The sequence below is a fragment of the Hyperolius riggenbachi genome, chromosome 3 (genome assembly GCF_040937935.1).
Source record: "Hyperolius riggenbachi isolate aHypRig1 chromosome 3, aHypRig1.pri, whole genome shotgun sequence".
NCBI classification, from domain to species: Eukaryota; Metazoa; Chordata; class Amphibia; order Anura; family Hyperoliidae; genus Hyperolius; species Hyperolius riggenbachi.
In genome coordinates, this window is record NC_090648.1 from 363416331 (window position 1) to 363443924 (window position 27594).

Genomic DNA, 27594 nt, shown 5'->3' on the forward strand with positions numbered 1-27594 from the left:
ATGGGGTAAGATAAGGATCCTTGTTTACTTTATTGCTCACAGACCTGGTATTAGGATTGACCCAGAGGTATCGTAAATTCTTAGTTCACAAGTTCAGCTAGGGTGGCTGAGACAGTTCATATATCATCAATCTCATACCAATATAGAAAGTTGTTGTCCTTATGCACAGCTTTGAAACAATTTATAAATTTTGTTTCTGCTATTAATCGGTCATTTGACGTTTTGAAGCCGCCCTTCAGGGCAGTGACACGAAGATCATCCATGCTGTGTCCGTTGGACCGAAAGTGTGTAGCAACTGAATGGACACAGGCACACTATTAATGATACCAAATCTGGACTCCCAGTTGCTACACACTTTCGGTCCAACGGACACAGCATGGATGATCTTCGTGTCACTGCCCTGAAGGGCGGCTTCAAAACGTCAAATGACCGATTAATAGCAGAAACAAAATTTATAAATTGTTTCAAAGCTGTGCAGAAGGGTCTGAATAAGGACAACAACTTTCTATATTGGTATGAGATTGATGATATATGAACTGTCTCAGCCACCCTAGCTGAACTTGTGAACTAAGAATTTACGATACCTCTGGGTCAATCCTAATACCAGGTCTGTGAGCAATAAAGTAAACAAGGATCCTTATCTTACCCCATTTAGATGGTCTGTTTGTATTAAGGCATCTTAATGATGTATTTATGCTTGAAAAAAATATCTGTTTTCCCTTTTGATGTTGCATGTATATAAGCTGTCTGTACCACCAGCTTGCAAACTAACAGGATGTAAACCTGACGAAGGCTGCAAGGCCGAAAGCTTGTTTATTCTTATTCATTTGTAGTTAGCCAATAAATGGTATCATCCTGATTTAAAAGTTCTTGCTTTTACTGATGGCTAACACGGTACAATACCCTACTGCTACTTTGAGCAGAAGAGTCACCTTAAAATTGTGAAAAACTGTAAAAACTAAAATACGTGTGTAAACGTACTTATAAGAATTAAGGTGCCCATACACTCGTCAGATTGGCAGCAGATAGATAAGAAATGCATCTGATGATCTATCTGATCCGTTTTTAGAACATTTTTTACCAGGATAGAATTCCAATAGATTTTAGTTTGAAATCTATTGAAATTCGATCTGATGGCATTTTTTTGCCATCAGATTTCCATTAAGGCCAATGCAAACTGATAAGCAATCTCATCAGATCGATCTAAATTTTCCACCCTGCGGAAATCCATCGAAATCGGCCATCGATCGGTCGATTGGCCAACCGATTTGCAAACGATCGATCGATCGGGATCGATCGGTCGGCCAGAAAATAGTCTGAGTGTACGGGCCCCTTAACAGGTCTCCCAGATTAAAATGCAATATTGACCAAATGCCCTCCCGGAGACAAGTATCTACGGCTCTGAAATCTGCACTTGAGTTCTAAGTGTCTAATTAGGAATAATCACTGAGCAACAGTGATTATTCCATGGTAGAGGAAATGACCTGTCAATTCCTGATGGCTGAAACACACTGGGGCAGATTTATCAACGCATCACTGGAGCTCCTCTTTAAGAAAAAACTGTCAGTAAACATTTTACTGTTGGCAAGTGATGTAGCTTCTGCATGGTTTTTGGCAGTTGGAAAAAGCTGTAAACAGCTATTTTCCACAATGCAACAAGGATCAGAAACTGCCAAAAGTTCGAACTTTTCTTGTGGGATGGGTTTCTTGTGGGAGGGGTTTCACCACAATATCAGTCTTACAGCACCCCCTGATGGTCTGTTTGTGAAAAGAAATAGATTTCTCAAGTAAAAGGGGGTATCAGCTACTGATTGGGATAAAGTTTAATTCTTGGTCGGAGTTTCTCTTTAAACAGTTCTAACCAGCAGGAGGAACTGTTCTGCACGATAATAAGAAAATTCTTAATTCCTAGTTATTAGCAGCAGTTTAGTGTGAATTTCTAGAACTGCACTAAAGTTAAGACAAGTGCACATCCATTCCTAAACTGCCACAGATTAATAAGTGCTTAACAGCACTTATTAAGAAGTGCTATTAACCTCCCTGGCGTTCTGAAACATTGCGGCGCACGGCCGCGGGAGGGTTTTTTGAAGGTATTTTTTTTTTTAACATGTAGCTAGCCTATCGCTAGCTACATGCTTCCCCCTTTCCTGCGGCATCCTCCAGTACCCTCCGATCGCCGCCGGCGCTATTAAGCAACAGGAAATCTTGTTCTAAACAGGATTTCCTTTATGGGCTTCCCCCGTCGCCATGGCGACGATCGCGACGACGTCATCGACGTCGTGACGTCAGGGGGAGTCCCGATCCACCCCATAGCACAGCCTGGCGGTGATTGGCCAGGCTGCGCAAGGGGTCTGCGCGGGGGGGGGGGGGGGGGGCGATCTAAACAAACACGCAGTGCTAGCTGCGTGTTTGGGGGAAAAAAATTGTGCAAATCAGCCCACCAGGGCTTGAGTGGTGCACAGCGGCGTTACTGGACGAGCTCAGCTCGTCCATAACGCTAAGGAGGTTAAGCACTTCTTAATCTGTGGCAGTTTAGGAATGGATGTGGACTTGTCTTAACTTTAGTGCAGTTCTAGAAATTCACACTAAACTGCTGCTAATAACTAGGAATTAAGAATATCCTTCTCAGTTTAGGTTCCCTTTAAAGGGGAACTGAAGAGACAGGTATATGAAGGTTGCCATGTTTATTTCCTTTTAAGCAATACCAGTTGCCTGGCAGCCCTGCTGATTCCTCTGCCTCTAATACTATTATCCATAGCCCCTGAACAAGCATGCAGCAGATCAGGTGTTTCAGACTTTAAAGTCAGATCTGACAAGACTAGATGCATGCTTGTTTCTGGTGTTATTCAGATACTACTGCAGAAAAATAGAAAAGGCAACTGGAAATAAATATGGCAGCCTCCGTAAACCTCTTACTTCAGTTCCCCTTTAAGCTTGTGCAGTGCAGGCTAGGCATGATTTGTGAAATGCTTCTCCCCCCTGCTGTCAGGTGTCCTGTGAAGCTGTTCTGTGTTTACCCTTCCATTGCTGGATACTGATGCAATACAACAGATGTATTGGTTACCTCGGCAACAGCAATTTCCTTCACATACTGCACTATCTAAGAAATCTTCCTAACTCCTCCTATTCCTAACAGTTCAAGAAGGAAATTGCACTATTTACTGATTTCTTAAAGGGGTTCTGTGGACGGGTTAAATAAACAAAAACTGACACTTACCTGGGGCTTCTATCGGCCCCCTGCAGCTGTCATGTCCCACAACATCCTCCTACGATCCTCCATTCCCCGCCGCTGGTCCTGGTCTAATCAGGTGTCTAATTAGACTGCGGCTGCGCGCCTGCCCGTACTGCGCCTGCGTAGTAAGCTCTTGGTGATACGTGCGGGAGCGAGCATTATTTGTCTTTTTAGATGAATATTAGACCGGGACCGGTGGCAGGGAACCGAGGGTCGTAGGGGGATGGCGAGGGACAAGACAGCTGCAGGGGGGGTGATAAAAGCCCCAGGTAGGTGTCGGTTTTTGTTTATTTAACCCCTCCACAGAACTCCTTTACGATGTCCGAGATTTCTAAAAACGTCCCAATATTTTGTCTCAGACACGCTTGATAAATATCCCCCAGTGAATCTGCATTCTAACCAAGCAAGAAATTGCATGAGGACATCTAGTGGCCCCAAAATATATTACAATATAAATGTCCTATATCTATAACAAGGCCATTAAGCCCTTATGCCCTCTCCCTCCCCCAAAAAACAGAAACTGCAAGGATAGCCTGAAATGTATACCAAATGTACACAATTTAAAGTGCAATGCATCAATTTACCTTAAGGACTTAGTTTTATAAATATGTATTCCATGAGGGTGTATTACTGTTATTTTTGCAAATAAGGGCTTGTAATTATCGATAGAGTACAATGAGAAAACAAAAAACAGGGACATAATTTAACGTACAAGTACAACTTGCCTCTGAAGAAGCTGGGTTAAACCAGCGAAACATCTGTCAGGCACTTGATACCTCCACTGCTGTGTACCTGCTATCTCCCCACCGGAATAATGGGATTTTAAGAAGTGATGCCCTGTTTTCTCTCTCCACTCTACTGGAGTTTACAAGGATTTTTGGATGTGCACACTCTGTGTCCCAGCACCGGTGACTCTGTCCTGCTGCATTTGGTGCCAGGCACTGTTTTCCTCTCATATTCCACGATATAATTTAAGCGTTGTAATAAATGGGCAAATGAAATTTGTGGGTTTTAATTACAGTAGCACATTTTATTTCAAAACTATTATAGCTGAAATCTGAGAAATAATTTCTTTAATTTTTTTATTATACCCTTTAAAATGCATATAAAATAAAATAATTCTTAGCAAAAAGTACCACCCAAAGAAAGCCTAAGTTGCAGCAAAAATGTATTGGCAAGTTGTGATAAAGTTACTGCCCAATAGAGATGGCCCGAATGGTTCGGCGGCGAACGGTTCCCGGCAAACTTCCGTGGTTAGCGATCACAGCGAACTGGGAACTTTTCCGGAAGTGCGGTTCGCCCCCTTAGTGCATCATGAGGGTCAACTTTGACCCTCTACATCACAGTCAGCAGGCACATTGTAGCCAATTAGGCTACCCTCCCTCCTGGAGCCCCACCCCCCTTATAAATGGCAGGCAGCGTCAGGCATTGGACTCACTCGTGTGCCTGCAGTAATTAGGGAAGGGATAGCTGCTGCAGACTCTCATAGGGAAAGCATAGTTAGGCTCTTGTAGGCTTGTTAGCTTGCTCCTTGCTGATTCTCATTGCTAAAAAAAAAAGCACCCCTCAACAGCTCTTTTGAGAGCTAATCTTGTTCTTGTGATCTATTTCTTTTTTACTTTTGTGGCCCACTTGCATTATATACAGCCCTGTCAGTCAGTCGCAGCTGGCCTTTGGCCCCTTGGTGGTATAATTACTACTGTGCCAGGTGCACATTGTAATACCCATCACTGCATATACCTACTACTAGTTGTTGTTTATCGTGCACCCACCTACCTACGTGAGCACCCGCAGTGTCACTGTGCATGTCCTGGTACCTGTCTGTGTGTGACAGGTGCACATTGTAATACCCATCACTGCATATACCTACTACCTGTTGTTCACCGTGCACCCACCTACCTACTTGAGCACATGCAGTGTCACTGTGCCTGTCCGGTACCTGTGTGTGTGTGTGAGAGGTGCACATTTGTAATACCAGTCATTGCATAATTGTTCACAGTATCTGTGTGACCGCACGCTCTGTAATATACCACTCCGAGCATACCTGTTAACTGCACCTATGTGACAGCTGCACATTGTATTGTAATACCAGTCACTGCATCTGTGACTGCACATTGTATTATACCTGGCAGTCAGTGCATACCTTTCACTTGAATGGATGGCAGACTTGCCCTCCATAACAGATTCTCGTTAAAGAGGATTTCAAATTGATTCGTCTTATATACAGCAGGGCCTCAAAAGTCCTCCTGCATTCTTATTTTTTGTCACTACCTCGGGACTTGCATGCCATGCCTGCTGCCTTCCTTGGATGTGTGGTGGTAGCCGTTTCTCAGGCTCCAACTCCGGACCGGAATCGAACCCTGACTCCCCGGCCGTATGCTTTCTTTAACAATGGTAGAGAAAGAACCATCGACAGTATGAGCAGCGATGGACTACTGGGCGCGCAGGCTTAACCTGTGGCCAGAGCTGTCACAATTTGCCATCCAACTTCTGTCCTGCCCTGCCTCAAGCGTCCTGCAGAAAGGACCTTCAGTGCAGCTGGAAGCATTATCACTAAGAAGAGAAGTCGCCTAAGTCACAAAAGTGTTCAGTACCTCACCTTTATCAAAATGAATGAGGCATGGATCCCGAAGGGCTACTGCCCGCCCCAAGACTAAGTCAGTACCCACACACAGCATCTTTGCCTGCACGCCGTGTAACTGCCTGCCCCAAGACTAAGTCGCTCCCCACACAGCACCTCTGCCCGCAGGCTGTTTGACTGCATTCTCCACCACCACCAACAGGGTCCGGGACTCCAGGCGGATTCCTGAATTTTTAAGGCCACTGCTAGCAGCGGCCGCTATACTACTTTTTCTGGTGCGTGTACATGCCTGCCTAATTTTTCTGGCTGCACTGCAGCTGCAACAACAAAACAAAAGGCATGTACATATGCCCATTCCCCTTCGTGATCATTACCTTGCCGCGGTGAAGGGGCTTGTGTATCACAATGAAGCAATGACCTCCAGCTATATGAGTGTCTTCAGTGTGAAGCAGTACTCTAATTACACTCCCTGATTGATGTATACACATGCAAGATGTTTTAAAGCACTTTAGGCCTGCAATTTAGCATTCAATGTGATTTCTGCTCATAAAACACTGCTTTCCGTCAAATCCAGATTTTTCCCCCCGGGAGTTTTGGCGTCTATCCCACTCATTCATGCCCCCCTCCAGGTGTTAGACCCCTTGAAACATCTTTTCCATCACTTTTGTGGCCAGCATAAGACTTTCTAGTTTTCAATATTCGCCTCCCCATTGAGGTGTATTGCGGTTCGTGGAAGTTCGCGAACCGAAAATCGGAGGTTCGGGCCATCTCTATTGCCCAATGAATGGAAGCAGTGCTAAAATGTGAAAACAGCCCTGGTTTTTATGGGAGAAAACCCTTAGAGGTTAAGTGGTTACCAGTAATTACTTTTCTCCTATGTTGCTGTTGCTTAAGATGCCCGTCAATTATACAATTTTACCTTCCAATATATCAGATTGGATACTGTTGATCGTGCCAATCGACAACAAACATTCAGATCATCAATCGCATAATCTATCCGATTTTAGGAACAATTTTATCTGAAATGATCGGATTGGTTATAACTTTATTCTATTTATAGGTGTGGCTGACTGCAATTATCGGATTGGAAGGTAAAATTTTATCATAAATGGGTATCGCGTTACAGTAGCCAGTAAAAAATCTGACTTGTTTTTCGACTAGAGTATCTCCTCACAGGGGATTCTCACGGTCTCCTTTATCCTTTGCAAAAGCAAAAAACCTGTAAAGAATCTATACCAAGTCGTCGGCCACCCTGCCTATTTGCAAACTATTTTTGGAGTTAGACTGATCAATAAGGTTAAAGTAAGTCAGGAATTGCTTTAGAAAATAACGATAACTTATCAGCTTGGTCAGATTTTTAGTACCTAACAAATGTCACAGCAAAATGATGCTGAGGTATTTAGACACATGCATGTGTTCATCTTGGTTCAGGAGGTACTCAGAATCGAGGAAAGAATGATTACAAAACACCAGCCAGATAGCACATTAATGATGTGGTATAGCATAGTGTGATGTCACACATTATGCATGGATTCTGAAAATGTAGTGGTTGACAAAATGAATGCATTTGTGGCTGTACTACCCCTGCCTGTTTAAAGTATAGGTAGATATGGCTATTTCATACGTGGAGCTACACATGGTTCCTAAAAGGTTTACATAACAGTGTAGCCTTCCAAGTTGAGTTTAGGACATCAGTTATATATTATTGTCTTTCACAGACATGTGAACGAGACACGGCTGACATTATGGGTCACATTAACACTCCTGTTACACAGAGCACTAAGGCTGACCTTTACTAAAATCACTGGCTTATAAAGCAGACATCAGTGCCAGATCTGCTTGACCTTCTCTCTTGTGCACTGTCTGTCATTTGACAGGTATCTGCTGGAGCCAGGTATCCAGTATAAGAAGTATAAACATAGACTTGAAAAGTACTATGATCGAAAATGATTAATAATAGCTCAGTACATAAAAAACAACTGTTACTTTCTTCACACTAAGAAAGCCTGAGCTACAAAAAGCATTGATCAAGAAAGGTATTATGCGAGCATTGTTTTTCAGCAGAGTGCTGAAGGGATAGATGTTACGTGAGGCCTTCGCCTCCTGACCTGGTGACAGGTGACACTGAGAACAAATCTTTCCACTGGAAACACAGAAATAAATATGGTAGGTTCTAACCATTCCTATTACATTCCTGACTATTGAAAATTATGGAAACTCATTTGAGAATTAGGGGGAATGGGCAATGTGGATGCATCTCTAGCCAAACCCCTGTTTTAAACAACACTAGCAGCCTGGAGCCAGTACTCCCTGCTTATAAATTCTGAGGTCAATTGTCCACAAAAGTATTCAGTCCATTCTGAAATGAACAATGTTCTCTTTACCCACTTCACGCCTATGGTTTGCACCTTACGGACCAGAGCAGTTTTGGTGTTTTAGCTATGTCTATGAAACTTAATTATTGCAATGATCTGAGTTAATTGGGTGGTATATTTATCATATTTATTTAAAGCTTCTATGCATTTTAAAAAAGGAAAATATAGAAAAAAGGAGATTTTTTTTTCTGTTTTCCACGTTATAATTTTAAAAATAAAATTTATTGTGGACAACAACAATAAATTGGCTATCCATCCCATTGGATCAGTGAATAATGGCGCACAGCGCCTATGCATAAAAATGGCGCCGCATTTAAAAGATACGCTTATCGCTATTTATCGTTAGTATTGCATAATAATGGCGCACAGGGAAAAAAGAAGAAAAACGGCACACACTAAAGTTATTTATCAATAGTGGCACACACTAACGTTATTTATCAATAGTGCCGTTCATTTGCCAAACAGCAGACGTTATTGCCCACAGTAACGTTATTTATCAATAGCGCCCCACATATTATCCAAATTGCAGAGGTTATTTAACTGCAAAACGGTGAATGGATTTATTGTAACACTGTCAAGGTTAGGGTTAGGCACCACTGGGGGGGGGGCTTAGGGTTAGGCACCATCAGGGGGGGGTCTCAGGGTTAGGCACCACCAGGGGGGTGGTTAGGATTAGGCACCAACAGGGGGTCTTAGGGTTAGGCACCAACAGGGGGGTGGTTAGGGTTAGGCACCACCAGGGGGGAGGTTAGGGTTAGGCACCACCAGGGGGGAGGTTAGGGTTTGGCACCACCAGGGGGGAGGTTAGGGTTTGGCACCACCAGGGGGGTCTTAGGGTTTGGCACCACCAGGGAGGTCTTAGGGTTAGGCACCACCAGGGAGGTCTTAGGGTTAGGCACCACCAGGGGGGTGGTTAGGGTTAGGCACCACCAGGGGGGTCTTAGGGTTAGGCACCACCAGGGGGGTGGTTAGGGTTAGGCACCACCAGGGGGGGTTTAGGGGTTAGGGATAGGTACAGAGAGGGTTCTGTGTGTTAACGCTAAATAACAATAAGGCTTTAACGTTAAATAACAATAAGGCTTTAACGTTAAATAGCAATTAGCAGCAAATGGATTAGCAGCAACACCGTGCGCCATTATTTGCAGGCGCCATTTTCAGATGGATCCCCATCCCATATACCAAAAGCTTTAAATTATGTTGCTAGCACATGATGCTTCCTAGATGGTGCTGGGCCATGTAATGCTGCCTATCATCTTGTGTTGCCTGCATGCCCGCTACAATCCTCTTACATCTCCATTACTATTACATGTCTGTCTACTGGGTGGTAGGGTAGTGTTAGGCATCACTGCAGGGTGGAGTTTAGTGCTAGGCATCAGAGAGGGGAAAGGTAGTGCTAGGTGTCCTAGAAGGGAAGGTTGGTGCTCGGTACAGGTAAGGAAAGGTCAGATGTTTTGCAGCTTAATGATGTTGTGCAGCACAAACAGGAATTGCACCTGCACTCTTCACAGCCCGGCCAAGTGCTGCCTGAGGGCTTAGTTCTCCCCGCTCACACTGTCAGCTCCATGTGCTCTCCTGCCCCCTACATGGCAACAGAACACATTGCTAGTATGCTGTACTGTCTCACCCCTGCACTGCTGCCCCAGGGATTGAGTCCAGATTGCTGCTGCCAGACGACCATCTTTGTACATGTGTATGAGGCATTACATCATGAGCTCACTTGGACAGGGTTCTCTGCTCATGAAATAGTATTTACTTGTTATGTATGGAAGTTTTATAATAAAATATAGTAGTAGTAATAATAATAATAATAAACTCAGATCTTGCCACTAGGAGTAAAAGATGAATTGGGACAAATAACAATAACAATAATATTTATATAGCGCTTTTCTGCCTGGGGACTCAAAGCGCTATACACAGCTATATTCAGGGTGTGATTTGTACCTCCTGAGTCGACCAGCCATCTATTTCGGTTTCCTCTTGTGTCAGCCAGCTGGATGGCGGCCACCACATCACCACGACCCAGGCTCAGCTCCATTTCCTTAGTGCTTGAGAAGCCGGTTACTACCTGGTAAAGCTTTGTAGGCCCGTAGCGCTGCAACAGCTGCTGGATCTGTCGCTCTGTGGCTGGATTGAGCTCCTGCTACAAGAAAGGTAATACAAGGAAATAAAAAGAATCAGAATCAGGAGGCTGAAATGAAAATGTGCTTAATTTGCATCAAGTTTAACATAAATAGATAGATAAACCACATAGGGCAATGGGGTGGCAATAGGCGATGCAGTGGTTGGAACAGCATTGTGGCCCTCCTAGACTAGAGGGGTCTGCAAGGGTCCTCCTCCTACTAATGTATTAGCTTTTCATAGGTACTATGGGAGCAATGATCACCTCCATATGTATTTTGAATAGTGGTAATCATTTACAGACTATTCCCCTCCCCTGCTTTATCCTCTCTGGCACTGCGGCGATCTTGGTAGGATTTGCAGCTCTGTACAGTGGCTGGTTAGTGTAAAGGTAGCCACTAACGGTCCAATTTCTAGTGAAAAATTGTTCGAGCGATCAGAAATTCTGATCGGAAGTGAAATATTGTAATAAATCGTTCACTGCACAATCAACGAACCAATCTTTACTTCCTATCTATCTCACAATCAACAAGAAAATTCAAATTTTGGTTTGACGAAAATTCATTCGGGCGACATTTTTTTCACTCATTCATTATCGATTGTGTCCACCAATATTATTTACAACCAATCCGAACAGAATTTCTGATCGCTCGAACGATTTTTCGCTAGAAATTAGACCGTTAGTGGCCACCTTAATAGTTCAGGGTTCTGCCTCGGACACAGGAAACCAGGGCTCGAACCTCAGCTCTTCCTGTTCAGTAAGCTGCACCTATTCAGTGAGGAGACATTCGGCAAGAATCCCTAACACTGCTTCTGCCTATACAGTGTTTCCTAGTGGCTGCAGCTCAAGCGCCTTGAGTCTGCCAGGAGAAAAGCACAATATAAATGTTCTGTTTTGTCTAGTCATATCAATTGTTGTAAACAGAATTCTTGAGGCGTCCAATGTAAAACTTGTACTTGGGCCCATAACTCCATGCCTATGCCACTGACAAAGGGCATGATTCACAAAGTGTTTTCACATGTTTTCCTCTGTTTACACCTTAAGTATGTTCAGGGCCGGATTTGTACATTTTGCCGCCCTAGGCCAACAGTTTACAACCGCCCCTCCCCCTCGTATGTACACGCACAATCCTCTATAATAATTCCCGTGTCTCTACGTCCGTGTGTGTGTTGCACAGACAGCCTTGACACAGGGAGCAGGACGGGCCAGGGGGCCAACGGCCATATGCTGAATGGCGGTGGCGGCGCTCACAGGGGAGGGGAGGAGAGGAGGCTCCAACACAGACCTAGAGCCCATTTTTAAACGGGCTTAGGTCTACTAGTGGTGTATAAATGCATAATAATAATAATAATATGGTAGGACATTAGACTATGACTATGTTGGTAGGATAAGATTGTGAGTTCCTCTGAGGACAGTCAGTGACATGACTATGTACTCTGTAATGTGCTGCAGAAGATATCAGTGCTATATAACTACATAATAATATGGTAGGACATTACACTATGGTAGGATTAGATTGTGAGCTCCTCTGCGGACAGTCAGTAATAAGACTATGTACTCTGTACAGTGCTGCAGAATATGTCAGTGCCATATAAATACATAATAATAATGTGGGAGGACATTACACTATGACTATGGTAGGATTAGATTGTCAGCTCCTCTGCGGACAGTCAGTGACATGACTATGTACTCTGTAATGTGCTGCAGAAGATGTCAGTGCCATATAAATACATAATAATAATAATATGGGAGGACATTACACTATGACTATGGTAGGATTAGATTGTGAGCTCCTCTGCGGACAGTCAGTGACATGACTATGTACTCTGTAATGTGCTGCAGACATTGTTAGCACTATGTACATGCATTTTAATACTATGGTAAACATTAGGGTAGGGATTAGATAGTGCGTTCCTGTAAGGGCAAAATAGAGAGAGGAAAGGGTAGAGAGATGAAGGAAGACTAGCCAGAGAGGAGGAAAGGATAGAGATGGGGAGGGAGGGAAAAGCAAGGGAGATGGCCAAGATGGGAGAGGAAAAGAGAGGGAGAGAGGGAAGAAGATGGGGAAGAGAGGGTATAGATTGCCATATCCTCTCCTGGACACAACATGTAAGGAAAATGAAAATAGTGCAGGAGGAAAGGAGATGTTTCACATGTCCCACTGGAGCGACTGTAAATGGGCAATAAATCTGGCAGGACAGGCTGAGACAAAGCATCCAGCAGCAGCAGCGGGCAAGTCTGCTTAACTTCAGTTTATTGCAGTTGTTTGTTTGTTTACTTACAGGTCATTGCGATCTGTTTCATAATGACTTGTGCAGAGCTTCTGTTCTCGCGGCCTTGCCGATGTGACCGCTGGCCCCTCTGCCCGTTCCTCAGATGTCAGTAACATATTGTCCTGCTCGCCTCTTATTTACAGACCCCCTCACTACACTCACTGCACTGCAGACACAGATGATCATCAGCGTGGCGTCTCACAGTGATGAGAGTGTGAGCGATGCCCAGTGATGACAGCTGTATACAGGAAGTCCTCAGTGCGCAGCGCTCATTCACTCAGCATTGTGATCTGATGATCTGCAGGTCTGTGTATGAAGAGCAGCAAGTGAGGGGGAAGCTCTGAAGGAGAGACAAACAGAGCAATATGTCACTGACATCATGGGGCGGGTAGACGGGCCAGCGGTCAGGAAGTTGCAGGAGAACACAACCGAAGCGCCACACACAAGTAATTATAAAAACAGCTGATCTGCTTTCAGCTGAATCCCCGCCCCAGCTCAAGCCCCGCCCTAGGCCAGTTCCTATGTGGCCTGCCCACAAATCCGGCCCTGAGTATGTTACATTGTTAAGCTCCCAAAGAGCAAAAATATAATATAATTAAGGTAAGAAAAGTAATATTGAAATGCAGTTTATCAGAAACAACTAACTTTGAGTGATTATTTTGCTTTTAAATGTGCTGAAAGGTTATTTTTTTTACAGCTGATACGAATCCTGCAATAAATCTGCAGTGTTTATACTTTCTGCTTTCATGGAAGCATACATACTGCGCGACCTCAGTGACACCATCACGCAGTGGGAGACGTCCCTCCCCGACTCGTTCATTGTCATGGTCGATTTCAACAAGGCCAATCTTCGCCAAGAGCTGCCACGTTACCATCAGCATATTACATGCCCCACAAGGAACCTGAACACCCTGGACCACTGCTATACTGTCCTGAAAAATGCGTACAAGGCGGTCCCACTCGCAGCACTTGGCTCCTCAGACCACTGCCTCATCCACCTGATTCCCACCTACAGAAGACAGCTGGAGGCAGCGAAACCAGTCCTACACTCGACTAAAGCATGGTCAAGGGAGGCCAAGCTCCGACTTCAGGCCTGCTTCGACTGCACCGACTGGAAGGCCCTGGAGGCGCCAGACCTGGACGAGTGGGCCGATAATGTCGCTTCATACATTGCATTCTGCGAAGACTCATGCATTCCATCCAAGACCTTCAAGGTTTACCCGAACAACAAGCCGTGGTTCTCCAACAAGCTACAGCAACTGAGGAAACGCAAAGAGACGGCGCACAAGTCTGGGAACCTGGAGGATTACAGAGCAGCGAGGAACAACCTCAATAGAGAACTTAGAGCAGCAAAAAGAGAGTCCCCCGAGAAGAAAAGACACAATCTTAGCTCAAATGATCCACAAGCTGTCTGGAAGGGACTAAAGATGGCTACCAACTATAAGCCCCCCCCCCCTCAACATGCCACACCAACCATCAAGTTAGCAGAAGAGCTCAGTGACTTCTACTGTAGGTTTGAGAAGCAGTCGACTCCAGCAGGGCCCCCTACTCCTCCCGCCCATTCACCTATCACTGAGGCTGAGCCAAGTCCAAGCCCACACCCGCCGGAGGTGTGCGAGGCTGAGGTCCTACGCCATCTAGCCACATTAAATCCCAGGAAAGCCCCGGGCCCAGATGCTTCAAGAGGTCCACAATCATCCCTGTCCCCAAGAAGCAAGGCATCTCCGACATCAATAACTACAGGCCTGTGGCTCTTACTTCCGTCATTATGAAGACCCTGGAAAGGGTGGTTCTGGCTGACCTCAAGCACTCCACGATGCCCCGGCTGGATCCGTTTCAGTTCGTATACAGGCCAAACAGGTCCACTGATGACGCTATCAACATCTGCCTTGAGCTCATCAATGATTACCTAGACAAACCACACTCGTATGCCAGAATCCTCCTACTGGACTTCAGCTCGGTGTTTAATACAATCTGCCCCAGCATTCTCCAGAATGACCTGGCGGCACTCGAGGTCCACCCGACACTGCAACGTTTGATCACAGACTTCCTGACCAACAGATCCCAAATTGTCAAGTTGGACAAGATCTCCTCTCAACCAAGGGTAACCAACACAGGTGCCCCACAGGGCTGTGTCTTATCCCCGATGCTGCAGGGGTGCCCACACTTTTTCGGCTCGCGAGCTACTTTTAAATTTGCCGAGGCCAGGAGATCTACCAACGTCTCAAATGCTAAGCACGCCCCCCCCCCACGTAGGTTAGCCAGGTATATGTGCCTGCAGCATAGGTTGCGTGCCCTCAGTGTAGGTTAGCCAGGTATATGGGCCCTCAGTGTAGGTTAGCCAGGTATATGGGCCCTCAGTGTAGGTTTGCCAGGTATAGGGGCCCTCAGTGTAGATTAGCCAGGTATAGGGGCCCCCAGTGTAGGTTAGCCAGGTATAGGGGCCCCCAGTGTAGGTTAGCCAGGTATAGGGGCCCCCAGTGTAGGTTAGCCAGGTATAGGGGCCCCCAGTGTAGCTTAGCCAGGTATAGGGGCCCCCAGTGTAGGTTAGCCAGGTATAGGGCCCCCCAGTGTAGGTAAGCCAGGTATAGGGCCCCCCAGTGTAGGTTAGCCAGGTATAGGGCCCCCCAGTGTAGGTTAGCCAGGTATAGGGCCCCCCAGTGTAGGTTAGCCAGGTATAGGTCCCTTCAGTGTAGGTTAGCCAGGTATAGGGCCCCCCAGTGTAGGTTAGCCAGGTATAGGGCCCCCCAGTGTAGGTTAGCCAGGTATAGGGCCCCCCAGTGTAGGTTAGCCAGGTATAGGGCCCCCCAGTGTAGGTTAGCCAGGTATAGGGCCCCCCAGTGTAGGTTAGCCAGGTATAGGTCCCTTCAGTGTAGGTTAGCCAGGTATAGGGCCCCCCAGTGTAGGTTAGCCAGGTATAGGGCCCCCCCAGTGTAGGTTAGCCAGGTATAGGGCCCCCCCAGTGTAGGTTAGCCAGGTATAGGTCCCTTCAGTGTAGGTTAGCCAGGTATAGGGCCCCCCCAGTGTAGGTTAGCCAGGTATAGGGCCCCCCAGTGTAGGTTAGCCAGGTATAGGGCCCCCCAGTGTAGGTTAGCCAGGTATAGGGCCCCCCAGTGTAGGTTAGCCAGGTATAGGGCCCCCCAGTGTAGGTTAGCCAGGTATAGGGCCCCCCAGTGTAGGTTAGCCAGGTATATGTACCTGCAGGCGGAGGAGAAGAGGCGGCGAGGAGAGACTCTGGCAGGCCAATGGGATGTAGGAGAGAAGCGGCGGCGAAGAGAGAGGCGGCGCGGCCGCTACGTCATGGCTGGGGGCGGCGCCGGGCACGTTACACACGCACATTACACAGGCTGCCCTCCGCCGCCCCCAGCCATGAAGCAGCGGACGCGCCGCCTCTCTCCTCCCTCTCTCCTCACCTGCATGCATTCTATTGGCCAGCGGCCAGCGGCCAGCAGCTAAACACGAGCTGCTGGCCGCAACAAACATTAACGAGACGCGGCCAAGAGGCCGCGATCTACCAAGGAGGCGGTCGCGATCTACCGGTAGATCGCGATCGACCTATTGGGCAGCCCTGCTCTACACCAATAATTGCAGGTCATCAGCTGACTCGGTTAAGGTCATCAAGTTTGCTGATGATACCACCATCGTAGGCCTCGTAACCAAGGACGATGAGCAGGCCTATCGGCAGCAAGTTGACAATTTCTGCCTATGGTGCAAGGAAAACAATCTGATCCTCAACACTGCCAAAACCGTGGAGATGATCATAGACTTCAGGAAGCATCCACCAACACCGCCTCCAATCTTCATCGACGGCACTGAGGTCGTAAGGGTACCCTGCGTCCGCCTCCTCGGAACCCACATCTCCAGCGACCTGTGCTGGAACGCCCACACTGTCACCCTACAGAGGAAGGCACAACAAAGACTTTTCTTCCTACGTCAACTGAGAAAGTTTGGGATGGCCCAGGAACTTATGTCTAACTTCTATAGTGCCACCATAGAATCTGTTATCTGCTCATCCATACTGGTATGGTACGCTGGCTCCTCGTGCAGCGACAGATACAAGCTACAGAGAGTCATCAGGTCAGCAGAGAGAATGATAGGGAAACCCCTCCCCCTGCTTGACTGCCTCTTCTACTGCAGACTGCACTCCAGGGCTTAAAGAAGTGCAAGTGATCCCTCACATCCAGGCCACCGCTACTTTATCCGGCTCCCACTGGGGAAGAGACTTCGGGTCATATCCACCAAGACAGCTAGGCACAAGAACACTTTCTTCCCCTCGTCTGTCAACCTTCTGAACTCTATTAAATGGCTCCCGCCCTAGGCCTGCAGTTAGAACGACTGCTCTGCTAGAACGGAGGCCCCAGCCTCCAGCATCACAGTGTTTAGCCGCCCAGCTCTGCACGGACAATAATGATTTGTTTATGTTTATTATGTCTGTTCTGTCTTAGTCTACAGTTCTTAATCTGTCATAGCAATGTGTCTTCCCTCCTGAGCTGTTTTTACATCTTCTGTGCCAACCCCAATTCCGGGCACGACTTTGGGTCGTGCTTGGTGAATAAAACCTATTCTAAATCTGATACTGTTAGCATCCCGTGTTTACTGATTAGCTCTCTACCATGGCAGTCAGCTGAGGGATCAAATTACAACTTGTGCTTAGTCACATTTGAGGGGGAATTCGACAGGCTAAACTCTCTAAGTACATACACATACATGTTTTCCTTCTGTCCTGTGCCAGAGTTCAGGTCCACTTTAACAGACGTTCACCTAAACTGCAGAACTGTGGAGAGCACAAGTGGACCTACAAACCTAACATAAATGTATTTTCCACCATTAGGTGGTTAAAGTACATCTGTAGTGAGAGGGATATAGAGGTCCTCACATTTACTTCCTTTGAAACAATACCAGTTGCCTGGCAGAAATGCTGATTTTCGGGCATCAGTAGTGTCTGAATCACACACCTGAAGCAAGCATATGATTAGTCCAGTCATAGTTCAGTCAGAAATACCGGATTTTGCATGCTTGTTTGTTCAGGATCTATGGCTAAATGCATTAGAGGCAATTTGCATTGTTTAAAACGAATCAAATATGGCAGCCCCCATATCCCTCTCTCTTCAGGTGTCCTTTAACGTATGTATCCCTCGTTTGGGCCATTTTAAAACTAAAATGGTTAATTATAAGGGACTGAATTTGATTTTCTTATATTCAAGTGCATCAACCTGTAGTAAGAACTTTTTAATTCCAGGACAGCCTAGATTAGAAAAAAAGAATTTCTGATATATGCATATGATTGCAATTACATAAATGCAAATTCATAATTCACCAACCCTTTCAGCAGGACTCATTGTAATGCAACATGACTCATGCCTTATCTCCATCCACCTCCCAAGCACAAGCAGATCGGCCAGGTACCAAGCAAGTTCAGCTGTGGGCAATGTATTCATTCAAGGCTACTTCTACACCACAGCAGCAGGTAAGGAGATTATACAATATCCATAAAATATTTGTGTAGTTCTAGCACCATATGGTTTCAGCAATGTCAACAGGTGCTGCTAGCACCCAGATTATTGGCAAGTATTCTGGGGCTTTCTTCTACTACTGAGGGGGAGGGGGGAGGTTAGGGGGTGACAGGATAATTGCTAGGGTATGAAGGGGCAATAGTTTTTACATGTTGCTGGGTGTGTTCCTTAGAAGGGGGATTTCTAGGGCCTGGAGGAGTAAGGGTCTTTTTTTACCCGTAGTCGGGTGTGTGTCAGAAAGGAGATTGCTAGGCCATGGAGAGGTAATAGTTTGTTAGGAAGAGCTATTTTGTAGGGTGGATTTACATGAAAAGGGTATAAACTAGGTAGTGGAGGGAGGGAGAGTAGTATTTCATGTTAGGAGACAAGACACATCGCGCTTGTCTCCTGGTGGACTTAAAGCATTTCAGAATTGCAGCCTCTAAGGGTACTTTCCATGGGCAACCAGCATTAGGCAGCCGTGACCAAAGACTCCTTACTGTTTTACATACTCGGTTGAGCCAGTTGAGAGGTTTTCAAACCCTGGTCAAAGGCTTGGTGGATAACTTCTCTGACTAGTAACAAAGATCTGTAGCTTAGTTCACTTTACTTTGTCAACCTATGCCATGCAACTACTGATCATTTTGATATGCAGTGGTACACACCTGATTGATGGATGTCAACCCGTCTGGCATCAGTCAGCTGTGTAGCGGGTAGCAGAGCGGAGTGCACAATGGGATCAGCCTGTTGCCGGGTTTGAGTTGATCAGCAGGGTGGATGGGGGCCTCTCTACTCACACCTGATTATCCACTGAGGCGGTCATTATCGGCCACCTCAGCTGACTTTAATCAAGTGTATGTACAATGCTTTAGCGCCGGTTTCCATTACAAAGTAATGCAAATGCGGCTACCTAGCCGCATCGCAGAACTAGCATACACCATCAAGTGAGAGATGCAGAGAGAGGGGTCTCCCGGGGGGCTGCGTTTGTATAGGCGCACTTGTTTGGGGCTGTCAGCAGGTAATATAGTGGTGACCGCTCACTCTTGCATCTCTCACTTGATGGTGTATGCTAGTTAGCTATTGTGAGCAGCCACCCCACCCTTATTACAGGGTGTTTTTATTATTCTTATACTGATTGTATTTTTCCCCTACCTGGTGTCTGTCTTTGTACATATTCTGTGGTTTCTTTACCCAGTTATTCAGATACATGTTTTATCGTTCCTTTTTGATACAAATAAAGATACATTTATACTTATTATCAAGACAATTTGGTGCGTTGTGAGATCTTTTTCTCTCTTTTATATGCTTTATTCCCTTCAATAAGAACATTTTCTACATAAGAGTTGTCCCAATACCATATAACGCCACTCCTTCAAATGTAATGGTATTGTAATTTAAAAGGAATCTGAGATGTGAGACCTATGGAAGCTGCCATATTTATTTCCTTTTAAACAATACCAGTTGCCTGGCAGTTCTGCTGATCTTTCTGGTCAGTCACACACCTGAAACAAGCATGCCGCTAATATTGTCATTTTTGTCATAGACATCCGATCTGCATGCTTGTTTGGGGGATACGGCTAAAGGTATTAGAGACAGAGAAGCAGCAGGATAGCCATGCAACGTGAATTATTTAGAAAGAAATCTTGCAGCCTCCATGTCCTTCCCACTTCGGGTTCCCATTAAAGTGTTGCCCTTTTGCTATACGCCTCCTACTGGGAGTACTGTATGACTTTTATATTATTTTTTGTATTATTGTAGCTCTTGTGTGTATGCCAGCTTTAAGGGTCAATATTAATAGATAACGAGGAGTCCTAGAAGGACAGGAGGTCCATCAAGCCTCCCAAGCAAACAGTCCACAACTAACATACCATTCCCAGCCAGGACTCGAATGGGAATGGTACGTTGGTTTCAGGGGCGTAACAACAGACCCTGCAAGGGTTTGTAGCCGCAGGGGGGCCTTCTGGGCAGCAGGGGGCCCTGTGGGGGAGAGAAGTTTATGTTCCCTGTCCTGAGAGACTGACAACTAAGGGCACAGAGAGAGGAAACTTTCTGCTCTCTGTACAATTCATAATGCATCTGCTCAGCCACTGATAAGGAATCAGACAAGGTTTTGTAGACAAAGATCTGTAGACAGTCCCTTCACTGTGCAGCAGGCTCTTGTGTACAAGCGCTCAGCCCCCAACCTCTCTACTCCTTCCCAAGTGCTGTGTACTGTAGTGATGCTGGAGAAGTCTGCAGAGCCAGTTTTGCTCCATCAGAGGTGGACAGAATGAGTGTAATAAGCTTGTCTGTCGGTTTTCTGTTTGTGTTTTCTGCACACCATGTGTGTCTGTATGTGTGAAACCATGCATGTTTTATTACAGAAACAAATGTAATTCAAAGAGAAAATGCGTGCATTGCTTCACTGCTCTGTTTTCATCTGCATGTCGAAAACACAATGAAGTGTGTACTAACCAATAGAGTTGGGCCGAACCTCCGATTTTAGGTTCGCGAACCGGGTTCGCGAACTTCCGCGGAAGGTTCGGTTCGCGTTAAAGTTCGCGAACCACAATAGACTTCAATGGGGATACGGACTTTGAAAAAAAAAAATTATGCTGGCCACAAAAGTGATGGAAAAGATGTTTCAAGGGGTCTAATCCCTGGAGGGGGGCATGGCGGAGTGGTATACACGCCAAAAGTCCCCGGGAAAAATCTGGATTTGACGCAAAGCAGCGTTTTAAGGGCAGAAATCACATTGAGTGCTAAATGACAGGCCTAAAGTGCTTTAAAACATCTTGCATGTGTATACATCAATCAGGTAGTGTAATTAAGGTACTGCTTCACACTGACACACCAAACTCACCGTGTAACGCACCGCAAACAGCTGTTTGTGTAGTGACGGCCGTGCTGGACTGGTGCGCACCATGGCGAGAGTGCAGGTTTTGGTGGCTTTACAGCCCATATGGTCGCCTGGCTGATGTAGCTGAATGACAGAACAGTGACTGTCCAGCTGATCAAATTTGGTCTGACCACAATGAAGCAACGACCTTATTATCTTTTGTGTGCCCCCCGAGACACTCATCTAGGCGCCGGTCATTGCTTCATTGTGATACGCAAGCCCCTTCACCACGGCAAGGTAATGATCACGAAGGGGAATGGGCGCATGTACATGCCTTTTCTTTTGTTGTTGCAGCTGCCCGCAGTGCAGCCAGAAAAATTAGGCAGTCATGTACACGCACCAGAAAAATTATTACAGCGGCCGCTGCTAGCAGTGGCCTAAAAAATTCAGCAATCCGCCTGGAGTCCCGGACCCTGTTGGTGGTGGCGGAGAAGGTAGTCAAGCGGCCTGCAGGCAGACATGCTGTGTGGAGGGACTGGGAGCGACTTAGTCTTCTTGGGGCAGGCCAGGCAGCCAGTCACACGGCGTGCAGGCAGAGATGCTGTGTGTGCGGGGACTGACTTAGTCTTGGGGCGAGCAGCAGCCCTCCGGGATCCATGCCGTTCCAGGCGTTGGTGGAGGGTGGATCCGGAAGGGCTACGGCGAGGCGTTGGACTAAAGAACGTCCGCATGTCCGACATCACCATGAGATCGCTGGAGTGTCCTGTCTTTGACTGCGTGGACACGGGAGGAGGATTAGTGGCAGTGGTACCTTGCTGGCGTTGTGCTGTCACATCACCCTTAAAGGCATTGTAAAGCATAGTTGACAGCTGGTTCTGCATGTGCTGCATCCTTTCCACCTTCAGGTGAGTTGGTAACAGGTCCGCCACTTTGTGCCTGTACCGAGGGTCTAGTAGTGTGGCCACCCAGTACAGCTCATTCCCCTTGAGGTTTTTTATACGGGGGTCCCTCAACAGGCAGGACAGCATAAAAGACGACATCTGCACAAAGTCGGATCCAGTACCCTCCATCTCCTCTTGCTCTTCCTCAGTGACGTCACGTAAGTCAACCTCCTCCCCCCAGCCGCGAACAATACCACGGGAAGGTTGAGCAGCACAAGCCCCCGGCGACGCCTGCTGCGGGTGTTCTCCTGCCGCCGTCCCCTCCTCCTCCTCCTCCCCCAAAGAAACACCTTGCTCATCATCCTCTGAGTCTGACTCATCTTCTGCACACGACTTCTCTTCTTCCTCCTCCTCCCCCCTCTGTGCTGCCGCAGGTGTTGAGGAAACAGCTGGGTCTGATGAAAATTGGTCCCATGCCTGTTCCTGCCGTAACGGTTCCTGGTCACGCTCATTCGCAGCTTCATCCGCCACTCTACGCACAGCACGCTCCAAGAAGTAAGCGTAGGGAATTAAGTCGCTGATGGTGCCCTCACTGCGGCTCACCAGGTTGGTCACCTCCTCAAACGGCCGCATGAGCCTGCATGCATTTTTCATCAGTGTCCAGTTGTCGGGCCAGAACATCCCCATCTTCCCAGACTGTTTCATTCTACTGTAGTTGTAGAGGTAGTGGGCGACGGCTTTCTTCTGTTCTAGCAGGCGGGAGAACATGAGCAGGGTCGAATTCCAGCGAGTCGGGCTATAGCAAATGAGGCGCCTCACCGGCATGTTGTTTTTCCGCTGAATTTCCGCAAAGCGTGCCATGGCTGTGTAAGACCGCCTCAAATGCCCACAGACCTTCCTGGCCTGCTTCAGGACATCCGCTAAGCCAGGGTACTTTGCCACAAATCTTTGAACAACTAGATTCATGACATGTGCCATGCAGGGTATGTGTGTCAGCTTCCCCATATGCAAAGCGGCAAGCAGATTGCTGCCGCTGTCGCACACCACGTTGCCTATCTCCAGGTGGTGCGGGGTCAGCCACTCATCCACCTGTTTCTTAAGAGCAGCCAGGAGAGCTGCTCCAGTGTGACTCTCCGCTTTGAGACAAGACATGTCTAAGATGGCGTGACACCGTCGTACCTGGCATGCAGCATAGGCCCTGCGGAGCTGGGGCTGTGTAGCTGGAGAGGAGAACTGCCACTCCGCCAAGGAGGAGGAGGACAGCGAAGAGCATGTAGCAGGAGGAGAGGAGGTGGCAGGAGGCCTGCCTGCAAGCCATGGAGGTGTCACAATTTGGTCCGCTGCGCCCTGCTTGCCATCGTTCACCACCAGGTTCACCCAATGGGCTGTGTACGTAATGTAGCGGCCCTGCCCGTGCTTGGCAGACCAGGCATCCGTGGTCAGGTGTACCCTTGACCCAACGCTCTTCGCAAGAGATGACACCACTTGCCTCTCAACTTCACGGTGCAGTTGGGGTATGGCCTTTCTCGAAAAATAAGTGCGGCCTGGCATCTTCCACTGCGGTGTTCCGATGGCCACAAATTTACGGAAGGCCTCAGAGTCCACCAGCCGGTATGGTAACAGCTGGCGAGCTAACAGTTCTGCCACGCCAGCTGTCAGACGCCGGGCAAGGGGGTGACTGGCCGAAATTGGCTTCTTCCGCTCAAACATTTCCTTCACGGACACCTGACTGCTGCTGTGGGCAGAGGAGCAGGAAGCGCTCAAGGGCAGAGGCAGAGTGGAGGAGGGTGCCTGTGAAGGTGGAAGGGAGAAAGCGGCAGAAGCAGATGATGCACCTGAAGTAGGAAGAGGAGAAGGAGGGTGACTTTTCTTTTGTGTGCTGCTGCTGCTTTTGCTCAGGTGGCCATCCCATTGCTGTTTGTGCCTTTTCTCCAGGTGCCTTCGTAAGGCACTTGTCCCTACGTGAGTGTTGGCCTTTCCACGGCTCAATTTTTGTTGGCAGAGCGAACAGATGGCTTTGCTCCGATCTGAGGCACACACATTAAAAAATTTCCACACCGCTGAGCCACCCTGGGATGTGGGCACTATGGGGACCTCAGCAGCTGATGCTGAAGGACAAGTTGGCTGGCTGTACATAGGTGGCGATACATGGTGCCGGACACTGCCACCAGCTGTTTCTGACGAAGAGCTGCCCCAGCTTCTTTCAGCAACTTCTCTCCTCCTACTACTCTCTGACTCCCCCTCTGAACTGTCCCCCTCTTCATCTCCTCTATTGGGAACATACAGAGGATCCCTATCATCGTCATCATCGTAATCATCCTGCCCAGCTTCGCTTGCCTGAGACAAATCCAAACATGCACCATCAGTAGGTCCTTCATCCTCCTTACACGTTACATCCATAGTGTTGCCGCGTAACTCAGACATATGAGCTGGTAAAAATTCATCTGGCTGTAACAACAATGGCTGTGCATCAGTGATTTCAACACTAAATAATTCTTGCGAAGTGTCAAATGCAGCGGAAGTGGTGCTAGTAGTAGCGCTGGTGGCTGAGCAAGATGAGGTGTTCTGTGTCGCTAAATACTCAACCACGTCCTGACAATCTTGGGAGGTGATGGGACGTGCCTTCTTCCGAGCACTGTACTGTGGGCCAGGTCCACACGAAATTACATTTACACGACCTCGCGCAGACCTGCCGGGTGGCCTTACTCTGGCTCTGGCACTACCTCTTCCTCTACCTGTTTTGTCCATATCGGGTATGCACGGAGTGGTATATCACACTGCGTGCACTCACGTAGGTAGGTGGGTTCACTTAACTGCACAGGTATGCGCACTGATGCAGTGGGTTCACTGAACAGAACAGGTATACAGTGGTGGGTTCACAGAACAGGTATGCAGTGGCAGGTTCACTGAACAGAACAGGTATGCAGTGGTGGGTTCACTGAACACAACAGGTATGCAGTGGCGGGTTCACTGAACAGTACAGGTATGCAGTGGCGGGTTCACTGAACAGTACAGGTATACAGTGGCGGGTTCACTGAACAGTACAGGTATACAGTGGCGGGTTCACTGAACACAACAGGTATGCAGTGGCGGGTTCACTGAACAGAACCGGTATACAGTAGCGGCTCCACTGAACAGAACAGGTATGCAGTGGCGGGTTCACTGAACAGTACAGGTATACAGTGGCGGGTTCACTGAACAGAACAGGTATACAGTAGCGGGTCCACTGAACAGAACAGGTATGCAGTGGCGGGTTCACAGAACAGGTATGCAGTGGCAGGTTCACTGAACAGAACAGGTATGCAGTGGCGGGTTCACTGAACAGTACAGGTATACAGTGGCGGGTTCACAGAACAGGTATGCAGTGGCAGGTTCACTGAACAGAACAGGTATGCAGTGGCGGGTTCACTGAACAGTACAGGTATACAGTGGCGGGTTCACAGAACAGGTATGCAGTGGCAGGTTCACTGAACAGAACAGGTATGCAGTGGCGGGTTCACTGAACAGTACAGGTATACAGTGGCGGGTTCACTGAACAGAACAGATATACAGTAGCGGGTCCACTGAACAGAACAGGTATGCAGTGGCGGGTTCACTGAACAGTACAGGTATGCAGTGGCAGGTTCACTGAACAGAACAGATATGCAGTGGCGGGTTCACTGAACAGGTATACAGTGGCGTGTTCACTGAACAGAACAGGTATACAGTGGCGGGTCCACTGAACAGAACAGGTATGCAGTGGCGGGTTCACAGAACAGGTATGCAGTGGCAGATTCACTGAACACAACAGGTATGCAGTGGCGGGTTCACTGAACAGGTATACAGTGGCGGGTCCACTGAACAGAACAGGTATGCAGTGGCAGGTTCACTGAACACAACAGGTATGCAGTGGTGGGTTCACAGAACAGGTATGCAGTGGTGGGTTCACAGAACAGGTATGCAGTGGTGGGTTCACAGAACAGGTATGCAGTGGTGGGTTCACAGAACAGGTATGCAGTGGTGGGTTCACAGAACAGGTATGCAGTGGTGGGTTCACAGAACAGGTATGCAGTGGAGGGTTCACAGAACAGGTATGCAGTGGCAGGTTCACTGAACAGGTATGCAGTGGTGGGTTCACTGCAGTGGTGGGTTCACAGAACAGGTATGCAGTGTTGGGTTCACAGAACAGGTATGCAGTGGTGGGTTCACAGTACAGGTATGCAGTGGTGGGTTCACAGTACAGGTATGCAGTGGTGGGTTCACAGAACAGGTATGCAGTGTCTGGTTCACAGAACAGGTATGCAGTGGTGGGTTCACAGTACAGGTATGCAGTGGTGGGTTCACAGTACAGGTATGCAGTGGTGGGTTCACAGAACAGGTATGCAGCCAGGAACAAGCTAAGCCTAACTAATCTTTCCCTATGAGAGACAGTCTGCAGCAGCTCACCCTACTCTCACTAATGCAGGCACACGAGTGACCGTAATGGCCGCCGCTGCCTGCCTTATATAAGGGGGGTGGGGCTCCAGGGGCTAGTGTAGCCTAATTGGCTACACTGGGCCTGCTGACTGTGATGTAGAGGGTCAAAGTTGACCCTCCATGTGCATTATGGGGCGAACCGAACTTCCGCAAAGGTTCGCCTGCGGGATGCGAACGCGAACCACGGAAGTTCGCATGGAACCGTTCGCAGGCGAACCGTTCGGCCCAACTCTACTAACCAACTGAATTACATTAGTTCTCAATTTATCTGTGCAGAAAGCAAGGGGGTGGGGGCCCCATACAAAGTTTTGCAGGGGGGTCCAGTGATTTCTAGTTACGCCCCTGGTTGGATTTATACTTATTACCTCTTCCTTGTGTCACATTATTGTTTTTATACTTTGTTTTATATTACTGTACTGTATTTGTAAAGCAACACAGAATAAGCTCTCTCTCTCTTTTCTACGAGTACAGGACTCCTAGTGATGGGTCCTGGACGGCATGTACTGAATATTTTTCCCTACTCCAGATAATTGCCCTTTTAACCAGTTCACCCCAAGTGTTTTTACCCACCCAAGTGTTTTACGGACCAGAGTAATTTTCACCTGTTAGTGTTCCTCCCTTTTATTCGCTAATAACTTTATTACTACTTATCACAACAAAATGATCAATACCTCGTTTTTTTCGCCACCAATTAGGCTTTCTGTGGGTAGTACATTTTGCTAAGAATTTTTTTATTCTAAATGCGTTTTAACTGGAAAAATAAGAAAAAATATTATTTCTCAGTTTTTGGCCATTATAGTTTTAAACTTAAACGTTTTCCTGTGGGTAAAACCGACACATTTTATTTGCCCAGTTATCCTGATTATTAAACGGTTTAGATTATGTCCTTATCACAATGTATGGCGACAATATATTATTTGGAAATATAGGTGTTATTTTTCTGTTTTGTTTTTTTTGTCCGGTCCATAATTACAAGCCCCTATGTAGTAAAGTAAAAGTAATTTTCCCTCATAAAATATAGATTAAAACAGCCTCTAAGGCAGCTATTTTTTTAACTGATTTATATATATATATATATATATATATATATATATATATATATATATATATATATATATATATATATATATATATATATATATATATATATATATATAGTGGAGGGGGGGCCTTGGAAGTGTAAGTTATTAATTTTATTACTATTGTGTATGTATGTATGTATGCATGCATGTGCCTGTATGTGTAATTTTACTTTTTGGCCCAAAGATGGCACTAGTGAACACTTTCCCGTTTTATAGGAAGAGTTCACTTTTTTTTTTTACATTTAACTAGCTGTCACTGTTTCTTGTTTGATAAATGGATGTGGCC

General features: G+C 46.9%; 1 protein-coding gene and 1 long non-coding RNA gene across 2 annotated transcripts in view; one reads left to right on the top strand and one right to left on the bottom strand.

Moving 5' to 3' along the window:
* LOC137563978 (uncharacterized) overlaps window positions 1–18025 on the top strand; it is a 60601-nt gene extending 42576 nt beyond the window's left edge. The window contains exon 3 of the long non-coding RNA XR_011030485.1: window positions 17913–18025. This is a non-coding gene — a long non-coding RNA (uncharacterized lncRNA). The remainder of the gene's footprint in view (window positions 1–17912) is intronic.
* ARHGEF37 (Rho guanine nucleotide exchange factor 37) overlaps window positions 1–27594 on the bottom strand; it is a 167800-nt gene that overhangs the window by 32609 nt on the left and 107597 nt on the right. Inside the window, 1 exon segment of the mRNA XM_068277128.1 lies at window positions 10130–10328. Coding sequence (XP_068133229.1) covers window positions 10130–10328 — 199 coding nt within the window.